Source organism: Ustilaginoidea virens, chromosome 5 (genome assembly GCF_000687475.1).
Source record: "Ustilaginoidea virens chromosome 5, complete sequence".
NCBI classification, from domain to species: Eukaryota; Fungi; Ascomycota; class Sordariomycetes; order Hypocreales; family Clavicipitaceae; genus Ustilaginoidea; species Ustilaginoidea virens.
In genome coordinates, this window is record NC_057320.1 from 3,488,539 (window position 1) to 3,500,310 (window position 11,772).

At 57.3% G+C, this 11,772-nt stretch overlaps 7 protein-coding genes across 7 annotated transcripts; 4 read left to right on the forward strand and 3 right to left on the reverse strand.

Annotated features, from left to right (window-relative positions):
* Positions 1–483: 483 nt before the first annotated feature.
* Positions 484–1,965, forward strand: UV8b_06730 (uncharacterized protein; the record flags this gene model as incomplete). The annotated part of the gene is made up of 1 exon (XM_043144227.1): positions 484–1,965. One exon carries the CDS (start codon positions 484–486, stop codon positions 1,963–1,965), a length of 1,482 nt encoding a protein of 493 aa, XP_043000162.1.
* Positions 1,966–2,644: 679 nt separating this feature from the next.
* Positions 2,645–3,138, forward strand: UV8b_06731 (uncharacterized protein; the record flags this gene model as incomplete). Its single annotated transcript, XM_043144228.1, has 3 exons — positions 2,645–2,692; positions 2,759–2,819; positions 2,906–3,138. The coding sequence occupies 3 exons, from the start codon at positions 2,645–2,647 to the stop codon at positions 3,136–3,138; spliced, it is 342 nt and encodes a 113-aa protein (XP_043000163.1).
* A 362-nt stretch (positions 3,139–3,500) lies between these two features.
* On the reverse strand, positions 3,501–5,387 carry UV8b_06732 (uncharacterized protein; the record flags this gene model as incomplete). The annotated part of the gene is made up of 1 exon (XM_043144229.1): positions 3,501–5,387. The coding sequence occupies one exon, from the start codon at positions 5,385–5,387 to the stop codon at positions 3,501–3,503; it is 1,887 nt and encodes a 628-aa protein (XP_043000164.1).
* Positions 5,388–6,104: 717 nt separating this feature from the next.
* UV8b_06733 (uncharacterized protein) lies at positions 6,105–7,130 on the forward strand (the record flags this gene model as incomplete). Its single annotated transcript, XM_043144230.1, has 1 exon — positions 6,105–7,130. The coding sequence occupies one exon, from the start codon at positions 6,105–6,107 to the stop codon at positions 7,128–7,130; it is 1,026 nt and encodes a 341-aa protein (XP_043000165.1).
* Positions 7,131–7,443: 313 nt separating this feature from the next.
* On the reverse strand, positions 7,444–8,634 carry UV8b_06734 (uncharacterized protein; the record flags this gene model as incomplete). Its single annotated transcript, XM_043144231.1, has 1 exon — positions 7,444–8,634. The coding sequence occupies one exon, from the start codon at positions 8,632–8,634 to the stop codon at positions 7,444–7,446; it is 1,191 nt and encodes a 396-aa protein (XP_043000166.1).
* An 841-nt stretch (positions 8,635–9,475) lies between these two features.
* Positions 9,476–10,087, forward strand: UV8b_06735 (uncharacterized protein; the record flags this gene model as incomplete). The annotated part of the gene is made up of 1 exon (XM_043144232.1): positions 9,476–10,087. The coding sequence occupies one exon, from the start codon at positions 9,476–9,478 to the stop codon at positions 10,085–10,087; it is 612 nt and encodes a 203-aa protein (XP_043000167.1).
* A 121-nt stretch (positions 10,088–10,208) lies between these two features.
* On the reverse strand, positions 10,209–11,071 carry UV8b_06736 (uncharacterized protein; the record flags this gene model as incomplete). Its single annotated transcript, XM_043144233.1, has 7 exons — positions 10,209–10,408; positions 10,465–10,530; positions 10,584–10,628; positions 10,683–10,741; positions 10,807–10,850; positions 10,910–10,940; positions 11,052–11,071. 7 exons carry the CDS (start codon positions 11,069–11,071, stop codon positions 10,209–10,211), a joined length of 465 nt encoding a protein of 154 aa, XP_043000168.1.
* Between the last annotated feature and the right edge of the window lie 701 nt (positions 11,072–11,772).

Here is an 11,772-nt window from a genome sequence, read left to right on the forward strand (position 1 = left end):
TTGCTTGGGGAGTGGGGAGGAGTCGTTGAGCGGCCGAGTTGACAGGGAGTCAATGTGTGTGTGAGCGCAATATCGCCGTTGGAGGCTGGTGGTTTGTCGAAGGCCCCTCCAATTCAAATGTCAAAGAGACCAGATTCGAGTGTGAGAGGATAAAACTACGGAGTAAACAGAAGCCCCTTCCTTCCCCTCTGTGGGGCGGCCGATGACAAGGATGTCATGTTGGTTGCAGGTGAACGTACGTTGGTTGTGGGGAGAAGCCCTCTCTTTTTCCGTTTCTTTTTCCTTTTCTTTTTTTTTTTTTGCTGTTTCAACCCCCCCCCCCCTCCCTCTCTCTGATGGTGTTTGTGTTTGTCAGCTCTCTTTGCCCTGTTAGTTCCCGCTTGGGCTTTCCAAGTCAAACAGGCCAGGCCGCATTTGAGTCAGCCATAGTCAAACCGCGCGCGGCCTTTTGACTGGGCTGCCCGCCCAAACCGCGATTGCATCATGGACTCTGCGCCCGTCGCGCAGCAGCCATCCCCCTCGCCGTTTCTTCAGCCCGGTCTGAAAACGCAGCAAAACAGCCTGGCAATCATCAGCCTCTCCAAGGATCGCTTTCAACCCATCACGCTCCAGCAATCGGCCGGCGCAGTCGACGGGTACGCCGAGGGCGTGACGCTCAACACTCGCTTCGGCTCGTTCCCACATTCCACCTTGCTGGGCATTCCCTGGGGCTCACAGGTCCGAGCCTCGGTCGTCGACACCGGCTCCCGAGGGCGCAAACGCCGGCGCGGTGAAGTCGACGACGAGGAACCAACAAGCTCCAACGCAGATGACGGCAACGACACGCCGACCTCGTCGGCCCCGGCCAAGAAGGCCATTGCTGCCTCGAGCGGCTTCATTTACGTGCTGAGACCGACGCCGGAGCTGTGGACGAGCTGCCTGCCCCACAGGACGCAGGTTGTCTACACGCCCGACTACAGCTACGTGCTGCAGAGGATCAGGGCGCGGCCGGGGTCGAGGATAATCGAGGCCGGGGCTGGCAGCGGTAGCTTCACGCATGCCGCTGCGCGCGCGGTATACAACGGCTATCCCGGGTCCGACGCGGACGTCCGGGGCAAGGTCTTCAGCTTCGAGTTTCACGAGCCTCGGTTTCGGAAAATGCAGGCCGAGGTCCAACACCACCTGCTCGAGGGACTCGTCCACGTCGCGCACCGAGACGTCTACGAGGAAGGATTCCTGATCGACGGCAAGTCGCCCAGGGCCACGGCAGTCTTTCTCGACCTGCCGGCTCCGTGGGAAGCCCTGCACCATTTATGCAGACGCAAAACCCTCAAGGGGGTTCGGCTAGACGAGCGCCCGGGCGACTGGGAGTCCCCTCTTGACCCTGACCAGAGCGCCTACATATGCACCTTTTCCCCCTGCATCGAGCAGGTGACGCGGACCGTCGCAGAGATGCAGACGCTCGGTTGGGCAGACATTGACATGGTTGAGATTGCGCACAAGCGATTCAACGTCATGAGGGACCGCGTGGGCGCCAGCACCACTCCCAACGACGTGGCTGAAGCCGTCAAGAAGCTAAAGGGCGATCTCAAGCGCACCCAGGACTTTCACCGCACGCAAGCCTCCCAGCCAGTCTCGGACGCCTCGGAAAGCAAAATGGAGGTAGACGGCCCTACCCCCGACTTGACGGGCAAGGGCGCGGCCAAAGACGAGGAGGAAACGCCTCCCTGGCTGCAGGGCAACGTGGTCCACCGCACGGAAAACGAAATCAAAACGCACACTTCGTACCTCGTCTTTGCCATCCTGCCTCGCGAATGGGACCAAGAAGCGGAGGAGGCGGCCATGGCCAAATGGCCCTGCGGCAACGAAAGCAAGACCATAGGCAACTTGGACAAGCAGACCCGGAAGCAGGAAAAGAGGGAGCTCTTGGCGGGCAAGAGGCAAAAGACGCAAAAAATCGTAAATGATGCCCCGACAGCTTTGTAGTCCAACTTGGGAGTCCAGACGCGCACAACAACAACAACAACAACAACAACAACAAGGTTGTCCGCCATCGTCTGCCACTTGTCGCCTGAAAAGTTTTACCTTGCGTTTCTGATTTTCCCCTCGTGATCTATGGATTCTCCCGCTCGAGTTATTTGATGCTCGTCATGCTGAATCGTCATGCTGAAGAGAGGCCACCTCGGCAGCCGGGAAGATTCCAACGTCCGCCGCCACCGATTCTTCCCATCTTCAAGCTATAACCTCCGCAATCCCATGCTCACGCTCCTGCTCCAGCGCACGAAACCGTGCCGCACATCCAGCCATGGGTTACCATTAGCCAATCGGATGCAGTCCACCGAACAAGTTGGCCGCAGTACAAACTTGCCGAGCGGGCGTTTCCCCTGGCGCGAAGCGAATCCCGGGACGTTGTGCCGTTGATAAACGTTCGACTTCAATTGCAGGCCTTCTGCCACCTTCCGCCACGGCCCCAGCCACTCCCGCAGCTCGCGCCACAAAGCCACCCCCCCCCTCCCCCCACCACCGACCAAACCCTCGGTCCCGGGTAAACGCACCGTCCGCGCTTGCCCAAATTTCGAGGCACAACCCAACCCACCAGACGCAACGACTCACCACCAACTTTGGAGATCCCCCAGCCGGCAACGACATACTCGCACCCGCAGCCATGACGTCCACCATCGGCATCCCAATCAAGCTCCTCAACGAAGCACAGGTCCCGCCTCGCCCAGCCGCTCCCGCCGCTCCCGCCCACCCATCGCAAGGCTAACCCTTTCCGCAGGGCCACATTGTCACCCTCGAAATCACCTCGGGCCAAACCTACCGCGGGAAGCTCCTCGACGGTACTGCTCCACGAGCGCGCCCCCCCCCCCCCGCTCTTCCTCCCCCGCAGCCAAAGGACAAAAGGCTGACCTTTCCCCCCCTTTAGCCGAGGATAACATGAACGTGCAGCTGAAGGACATTACCGTGACCGCTCGCGACGGCCGCGTCTCCCACCTCGAACAGGTCTACATTCGCGGCTCGCACGTGCGCTTCTTCATCGTCCCTGATATGCTGCGAAATGCGCCCATGTTCCGGAGCAGGAATCTGCGCGGAAGGGGTGTTGGCTTGGCGAGGGGGAGAGCGACTGTTAGCAGGGCGCGGGCTGGTGGACGTCGATAACAGATGCCCGGGCACGTGGGGTTGGGGCCTTTTGTGACGGAGAAGAGAAGAGAAGAATAAATGAGATGAAAAAGGGCACGATGGCTAGGTTGAGATCGGGGCCTCGATCGAGGATTGGGACATGGCGTTAGGGACATACTTTGCCGCTATTGATGCAAGAGAATCTTTCAAAAGATGCAAGTGCTTCGAGTCAAGTGCGTCACGCGCAAACTACTAGTGATTTTTCGTCTTCTGGTGGCAAGGCAGTCTGCGAGCTGGTCCTCAAAAATGGGAGGGCGTGGCTTGCGGAGTCTAGGCGGTTTTTGCTCTGCTCTTACATCTTCTACGTCTCTCCCTGGACTTGTGCTATCGTACAATTGTTGCTACTTCATCTTGGCCAATGCATCCTGGGCCTTGGCAACCAGCTGCTTGGCTTCTTCCGCACCCTCGAGACCCTGCGCCGCCTTTTTTGATGCGTGATTTTTCAGCGCGGTGGCTAGGCTCTCCTCTGCTGCTCTGACGGCCTTGCGTCCCTCCTCGCGGACCTCGCCCTCCCAGAATGCCCGCGCGGCATTCCACTTCCTCTGCAACCGGCCTAGCCCGTAGACAATGCCCAGGGCTGCGACCGCAGCGGCGTCGTACACAGTGGACGAGAGGGATGAAATGTACAGGAGCGCAGCGAGGGAGGTGGTCGTGGCGGATGTTCCCAGGGCCTGGAGGACCAGTTTCTGGGCTAGAGATTGTAGGGCCGGGACGGTCTCGTTCTGCAGGTAGCGGCGCGCGAACGCCACGTGGCCCGGCCACTTGGGCAAGGCAGAAAACGACGCGTGGGAAGCTGCCGGCGCGCGCTCTCCCGAAGCGAGCGGTCGATCCGTGCGTGTCGCCCGGGCAGCCGAGGCGGGCTGGGGATACTCTGGCAGGGAGCGGCTCGTCTGGGCGACGCGTCCCGCGAGGTACACCAGCTCCTGCTCTGCCGTGGGCAGGAAGCGTCGGCAGAGCATTTCGTTGGCGAGCATGGCGACATCGTCGACGCGCCAGAAGAGCTTCCACCACCCCAGCTTCCGCCATCGGCGGCCACTGAAGGCCAGGTCCAGCTCCTCTTGCAGCTCCGTGTGAGCCCGTTGCGCCCAGTCGGCCGGGCCGCTACCCAGCACACCGGGGTAGCGGTCGCCGCTTACCAGCGTGCCTGCCAGCGTGCCTGCCGAGTCTCGGGCCGAGCTCTGCGCTACGAGCAGCTGAGCTCGGTCCAAGGTGTTTTGCAGCAAGGATCCAACGAGGTTTCTCACGGCGGGTTTCGTCGCGCCGGCGGCAGACGTGGCGCCGTCCTTGAGCCACCTCGTCAGGGCCGGGACGTTGCTGGAGGACCACAAGCGCTCATATTCCATGGCATGCTGCGGTCCTTGCCGAAATAAGCCCACGCCACGCTCGGCCAGCGACACGTCCACGATGGGGAACGGCACTTTGAGCTGCTGCCCGGTTACCCCTTCCATCTGCACGGCTGCGTTGACCATGTCGGCCGGCAGAGAGACGGGGAGAAGCGACACGCTGACGGCGCCCCTGAACCCGTCGGCGACAGCAAGAGCTTGGTGTACCGGGACCGGCAGGGGCGCCGGCGCCGGCGCCGATCTGCCGGCGGCGGTGCGAATATCGGCAGCCGGAACGAGCAAGCCTTCCAGTCCAGCATCGCCGGGCGCTTGGTTGCCCTCGATGAGAATAAACTCGAGGTTGTAGTCGTCAAATTGCGGCGACGAGACGTGCATCTCATCCCAGTCCTTCTCCCTCTCGATGACCAGCGAGACGGCGTGCAGCTTCCGGGGCGGTCCGACGCGCACGACCAGTGGTCTTCGCCCGTCGCAGCTCTCCAGCTCCTTCTCCCACGGCTGCTCGTCTTGCAGGGGGTCAGCGAGGATGGCGCGCACAAGTCTTCTTGCTGTCGGCCCAGCGTGGGAGCCGGTCCCCAGTCCCAGGATCGCCACTCGAACCAGCTCCTCTCCTGCCGCTGCTCGCAGTCCCTGCAGCGCCAGCTGGAGTCTCGAGGTGTCGGTCAGGTGCGGGGCTTTTTTCTGAAGCTGCAGCAGCGCTTTCTCGAGCTCTACTCGGGGGCTGATGGCGTTGGAGTGGTGTCGTCGAGAGCCGGCATCGCGCCTCCGTCGGAGGGCGGCGCTGGCACACGTTGGACAAGCATGTGCAATCGAAGCCAGTCTGCTGCTGGGGACGCATAGGAGACGATACTGTCCGGGGCGGGCCAGCGGACGGGATGATGGGGCCATTGACGGTCAAGGCGAGGCCGTGATGTATGTAGGTAGTAATTGATATATTGATGTACGGAGTAGTGGGATTGATAATTGATGCTGGAAGTACCTAATGTCTGGTTACATAGCTCTGGAGGTGGTGCAGCTGCTGTCTGAGTAGCGCTTCGGGTTGGTGGGGCGTGTTCTTGGGGTCTGACAAGGGGTCGGTCCGCAGTGGCTCACTTCATGTTGCAACGCGTCGGTGTCCGGCATGAGCAGATAGATGATGGTAATGGCTTGATTCCCCAGCAATCATCTCAGGACTCCCATCCTTGTGGAGAAGACAGTATTGTTTCCCGACTTTTCCTCGCCTTCCCTCTTCTGCAGAGATCACCTCCGCCCGCCGCTCCCTATCGATCGAATTGGTTGATGGCGTCAATTGATGCTTCTTTGCCCAAATCGACAAATCGACGGGGCTGCAGCAGGCTGTTTGTTAGTGCTGGCTGGGGGGTTCACTGTGCTACCAGCTGTGCGTGCTGCATGACGCCTGGCTGCCCCCCCCCCGTTAGCTGCCGTTACACTGTTACCGCCTGGTACATGTCGGGTACTACCAGACATACTAGTCCGTACATGTACACATACACACCTTGACGGCATCAACAGGCACCCAAAACGCCCCCGTGAGCCGTGCCCGTAACTCAATCCCAGCCTTGTCCCCAAATTGCTTCACCTGGCCTCAACCCAGCCCTCCCTCCAATGCCTCCCATCCCACCCCACGTCAACCCTCTCCCCCGCCTCATCACATACTACCAAACCCACCATGACTCCTCCGGCAACCACATCTCCATCCTCCCCCTCGTCACCCAACCCTCCGTATCCATAACTCACCTCATCCTCGCCGCCATCCACGTCAACTCGGACCCCGACAACCTCACCCTCAACGACCACCCCCCCGACCACCCGCGCTTCCAGCCCCTCTGGGCCGAGCTGCGCGTCCTGCAGGCGTCCGGCATCAAGGTCCTGGGAATGCTCGGCGGCGCCGCAAGGGGCACGTACCTGCGCCTGGACGGCCCCGACGACCAGTTCGAGACCTACTACGCTCCGTTGCGGCGCCTTGTCCGCGGCGCAGCTCTGGACGGGCTGGACCTGGACGTGGAGGAGGAGGTGAGCCTCGGCGGCATCGTCCGGCTGATCGATCGGCTCCGGGCAGACTTTGGCCCCGGCTTCGTCATCACCATGGCGCCCGTTGCCATGGCCATGCTGGATCCGGCCAAGAACCTGAGCGGCTTCGACTACGAGGCGCTCGAGGTCATGCGGGGGAGGGAGATAGCCTGGTACAACACGCAGTTCTACTGCGGCTGGGGGAATCTCGGCAGCACGCTCATGTACGACCTGATGCTGCGCAAAGGCTGGAGCCCCGAGAAGCTGGTCGTCGGCGTTGTGACGAACCCTGCCAACGGAACTGGCTTCGTGCCTTGGGAGATGCTTGCCGCTGTTGTGGGCATTTTGCATAGACGCCACCAGCAGTTTGGAGGCGTCATGGGATGGGAATACTTCAACAGCTTGCCCGGCGACGCCGCAAGACCCTGGGAGTGGGCCAGCAATCTCTCTTCTCTGCTCAGGCCTCATTCTTTGGAGCCTGTGCCCGACTCGGCGACTACTCGAGGCACACGGTGCGACCAAGAATGTCAGGTTGATCCAGACCCCGTAACAAGCTTGAGCCTTCCGCTGGAACTGCCCACAGAGTTTGACTATCACTCCGACGGTCACGCCCAAGACTGACCAGCGAGCAGTGAAGTCACCTCAAGATGAGCACATTTACATCATGTTACCACAGCCATAGAGTCAACATGTTTGCAAACAGCGCCGCCTTGTCGCACAAAGTCAAAACATCAGGCGTATAGAAGCAAATGTTATTTCATCAAAAAAAAAAAAAAAAAAAGGGCAAGACATGACTAATGTAGAGCCGACAGTATAACAACGGACCCCCCATCGTCCGAATCATCTAGCGATACAGCAGCCACCAAACAAGAAGCAAAGTTCCACAAACGTGCCGTCAACACTACCACCGCTTCGCCACGTCTCAAGGCCATCATCATTCGCAGGCCATCCAAGGATCACACTGTGCCTGGACGGTAAAGTTGTTGAACCTGGGGTAGCTGCCCTGTACAGCGCCAATGACTTGGTCGAAAAAGCTCTTGTTAAAACGTCCAGTCTCGCAGGTAGAGCACGGAGTGCTGAGGAAAACGTCGTAGTGCGTCTTGTATGACAGACGACCGACCACATGGTTGGTGGCGACGTCAATGGCCTGCAAGCTGAATGCTTCGGGCATCACCACCCAGTTGGGCAATGTTTGGTTGCTGCTGCTTCCTCCTGGAATGACTGGATTTTGATTGAACCACAGGCTGTTCAAGCCCACGTCACGGAGGGCCTTGATCAGAAGGAGGGTCATGTGAGTGTCCTCGTCGATTTGTATTCCAGCGCAGTCAATGGTGATATTGTATCCAGAGCCACGAACTGAACCGCTGATGCAACGCCCGGTGCTTTTGTCCCAGACGAATAGGTTAATGAAAGCCTGCCAAGTGTCTTGCCAGTTGATGAAGCGTGGGTTCACAGAAGCAAACACGTCCAACTTGCCCTGATTCGGGTTGTGTGTCGGTGCCGGTTGCCCGGAGGAAGTTGGAGTGACGGTGACAGTGGTTGGTGGTGGCTTCGTATAGAACGTAGTTCTGGGGGGTGTAGCTGGGGAACTTGTGGCAGAGGAGTGCGGGTTCATGTCTTTGGGACGAGCGGGGGGGTTGATTTCATGATTGCAAACAAAAGCAGTCCGGCAGATGGCATCGTGGCTAACAGTTTTGTTGATTGCCGCGCTGATTGGCCGGCCGCGATAGGCCCAGCAGTTGAGCACTGCTTTGCTGTCCTTGCTGGAGACAGCACTCCCGGCTTTGAAGCCATCAGGAGTCCCATCTTCAATATAGGCGGTCCAAACTTCACCATTGGGCATGGCAGCAGTGACGCCTTGTGGCAACCAAGGATAGATGCCATCCTTGTAGGGAACCTGCACAGCCATGTCTGGTGCTTTTGGGTAGGTCGATGCAGAATCAGGCCACTTGATCTGGTTGTACCAGTTCATCTGACGAGACGTAGACCAGTCGGGGTGCTCCTTGTCATCTCCGATACCACAGTCGCAGAGGACCAGATTTCCTTGAGAAGGATTCTGACTGCTGACGACAGATGCCAGGACCAAACCGGCGGCGAGGTTAGTTGCCAATCTGGAAAGAGCCATCTTGTATCTTGTCGTGAATGGTGTTTCTTATCGTAGATGAGACGGGACAAATCAACGTGCAATTGGGATTTCGAGAGAGTAATACGAATGGATGGAATATGAAACGAAAAGGAGAAGAAAATGAGAGAATGGGCGAGAGAGTTTTTAAGCTGGACTGGTTGCTGGCTGTCGCCTTCCTCAAGCATACCTCACAACTTATACGGAAGGAACGGTTAACTACTAGGCAAGTAGCAACAGCTGCAACTGACAGCTGCTATTGACAGCTGCCACGAGGTGACCACATCCTTCACGCAGACGGCCTGCAATCTCTTGGCCAAAGATTCCATTGGATGTAGGAGGTATTTTGTTGTCTCCAAGGGCAAAAGAGACTGGTCTGGTAACGCCGTTTGGCAAGGAGGTCTGGTTGAATGCTCGGTCAGTTCTCCAAAGTTGTCTCGGCTCTCTTAGAGGAGGTAGGAGACCTTTGTGTGTCTGGATGCAGTTGACGAAACCAGACTGCGAAGGATTGTCTACCTATGCATTCGTGATAAGTAAGCTATTGAGTACGGAGGTCCGACCTACAGTAGAGAGTAGAAAAGCCGTACGCTTTGCTCCCTGCGACAAGCCAAGTCCCTTGCACTCATGATGCCTGAACGACCCACACGGCGATTCCTATTCCGCATCTGTTCCCCGTGATCGGCACTGATTGGATCCCCCCTTATGGTGCTACGGTGCTCCGTTGAATTCAATGTTGTGACCAGCATCTCAGCTCCAATTCCCGCACCGCGTAATATTGCGAGATTTCAATAAAAGGGCCTTGATCGCCACGTACCATCCCACTCTCAGATGTGTATGCGCAACAATGCTTCGCCGACTCAATCCTTCTAAATGGGGTTTCCGACTGCCCATTGGCCGTGTTGCTCCGCGTTGGACACACAACATCCGCCATCAGACGACCCAAGCTTCGCGTCTTGATCGCATCACAGCCAGGCTCCCTCGTCGACTGCAGAAATACTCCCGTGGCCTTCGGAATGCGCCAGTGTCCCACATCATGTCATTTCTCATTCTTCACGAACTCACTGCCATTGTGCCCTTGATCGCACTATTCGCGCTGTTTCACTACACGACATTTGTTCCTATAACATACATGACCGCGCATTTCGGAGACTATGTGCAGTCCGGCATCTCACGATTCGAAAAATATTTTCGATCCAAGGGTTACTTTGGCTTCAGGCCGAAAGATTTCGACGAGTACGATATTGAAGGGACCTATGCTGTGGAGAAATGGAATACTGGCGAGGAGAAATACAAGATTCTAGTCGAGGTTGCACTCGCCTATGCTGTCACCAAGGTGCTTTTGCCGCTTCGTATCATAGCAAGTGTGTGGGCTACGCCATGGTTTGCGAGCGTGTTACTGCGAATGAAACGAGCCTTGATGTCGGTCGCAAGTGCTCGTTCTCACAGACGAAAATGAACAAGATGAAACGGAGAAGTTGTGTATCGAGAAACATTGTTATTGCTCAAGTAGAGCCGTTACGGCATTGACTATAAGATGGGTTCTCTGGATTTACTTTTGAGGCGCTTCTGAGAGGTATTTACTCCTTCTCGTAGATCCAGCTGAACTGCGACTGCTTGTAGCTGACAACATCACCCTCCTTGAACCACAAAGCAATCTCCTTCTTGGCATTCTCGACGGAGTCGGAGCCGTGGCAGACGTTGCGGCCGACGTCGATGGCGTAGTCACCACGAATGGTGCCAGGGGCGGACGCAAGAGGGTTGGTGGCACCGAGAATGGCTGCCAGTATTCAGTATCTGTCTAGAAGGCTGGAATGATATCTGAAAGCCACTTACTACGACCAGTCTTGACGGCATCACGGCCTTCCCAGACCATGGCGCAGATGGGGCCAGAGGCCATGTCTGCAGATTGTTAATTCCCGTTGGCTTTGATCAGCAGGGTTGTAGTTCCATACACTCAACAAGACCTTTGAAGAAAGGCTTGTCCTTGAGATCAGCGTCTAGGGCAGGTTAGCGATTGTTCCAACAGGTCCAAAGGAATGGAAGGCGCATACAGTGAGCCTCAAGGTGCGCCTTGCCGGGGCTGACGAGCTTTATGGCGGCGAGCTTGAAGCTAGTGATATTCAGCATCTTGCTTCTTGCCAGGCCGAAGAGGCCTAAATATCCTTCTGAACTCACCCGCGGCTCTCGAAACGAGAGATGATGGGACCAATGAGGCCGCGCTATGCTGGGCGTCAATGCATTGAGCGTGATAAGGATTAGTGCTTGAGAAAATGGATACCTGGACGCCATCGGGCTTGATAGCAATGAAGCTGTGTATACTACGTTAGACCAGAGGTTGGGGATGGGGGGGAGGGGGAAAAGTCTTCTTGGAGGGGTAGAATGGCGGGGTAGAAGGAGACATGAAAATGCGAGGTACTCACGTCTGCTCGGAAGAAGACATTGTGGTTTTCGGGCCCGAATCTAACGAGGGTTTTGAAATGGAGGTAATCGTTGAGGCAATAGAGCAAACCGGGGTGACTGTAGAACAAGAATTGCAATTGAGACTCTGGCGAGGGGAGAAGAAGAAGTAAATACCAACGGCGGCCAGTGCAAGGAGGAGAGCGAAAATTGGTGGGGTCAGGGTTGTTTCTGCAGCGCGTCTCATTGGGTTGCTACGCCGGCTGCTCGACGCACCAGTGCTGGTGCTTGAGCCTGTGCTTGCTGCGATGGCGCCGTGATCTGGGTTGTCGGTGTCCATCTGTGCCTGAAGCGGGGTCCTTGGCTCCTTGTGCTCCTTGTGCTCCTGGATGTGGGGGTTGACCAATGATGACTAGACAGCAGCGCCGGGCTTGTGCAGAAGAAGTATTGACGCACGGCTACTTACTCTGTACAGTGCGAAGATACTTATTTGAGTCCCATGAAGGGCGTTTCCAGATGCTGGAGCCAGCTAATCGTAGTCGTCAAAGGGGGAGTTGAAAATATTTCATCAACCAGATCTTCTCGCTTACAATGTTTTTTTGGGGATACTTCGCCTCGACAGTGATGGGCCATACAGACGGTCTGGAAATGAACCAATGTCGCCCCTGTCCCAACCCGCACGGTATGGAAAGGGCCACATCTCGAGACAGTCGTTGCGCGTCTAACCATAGTTTTGAAGCTAAC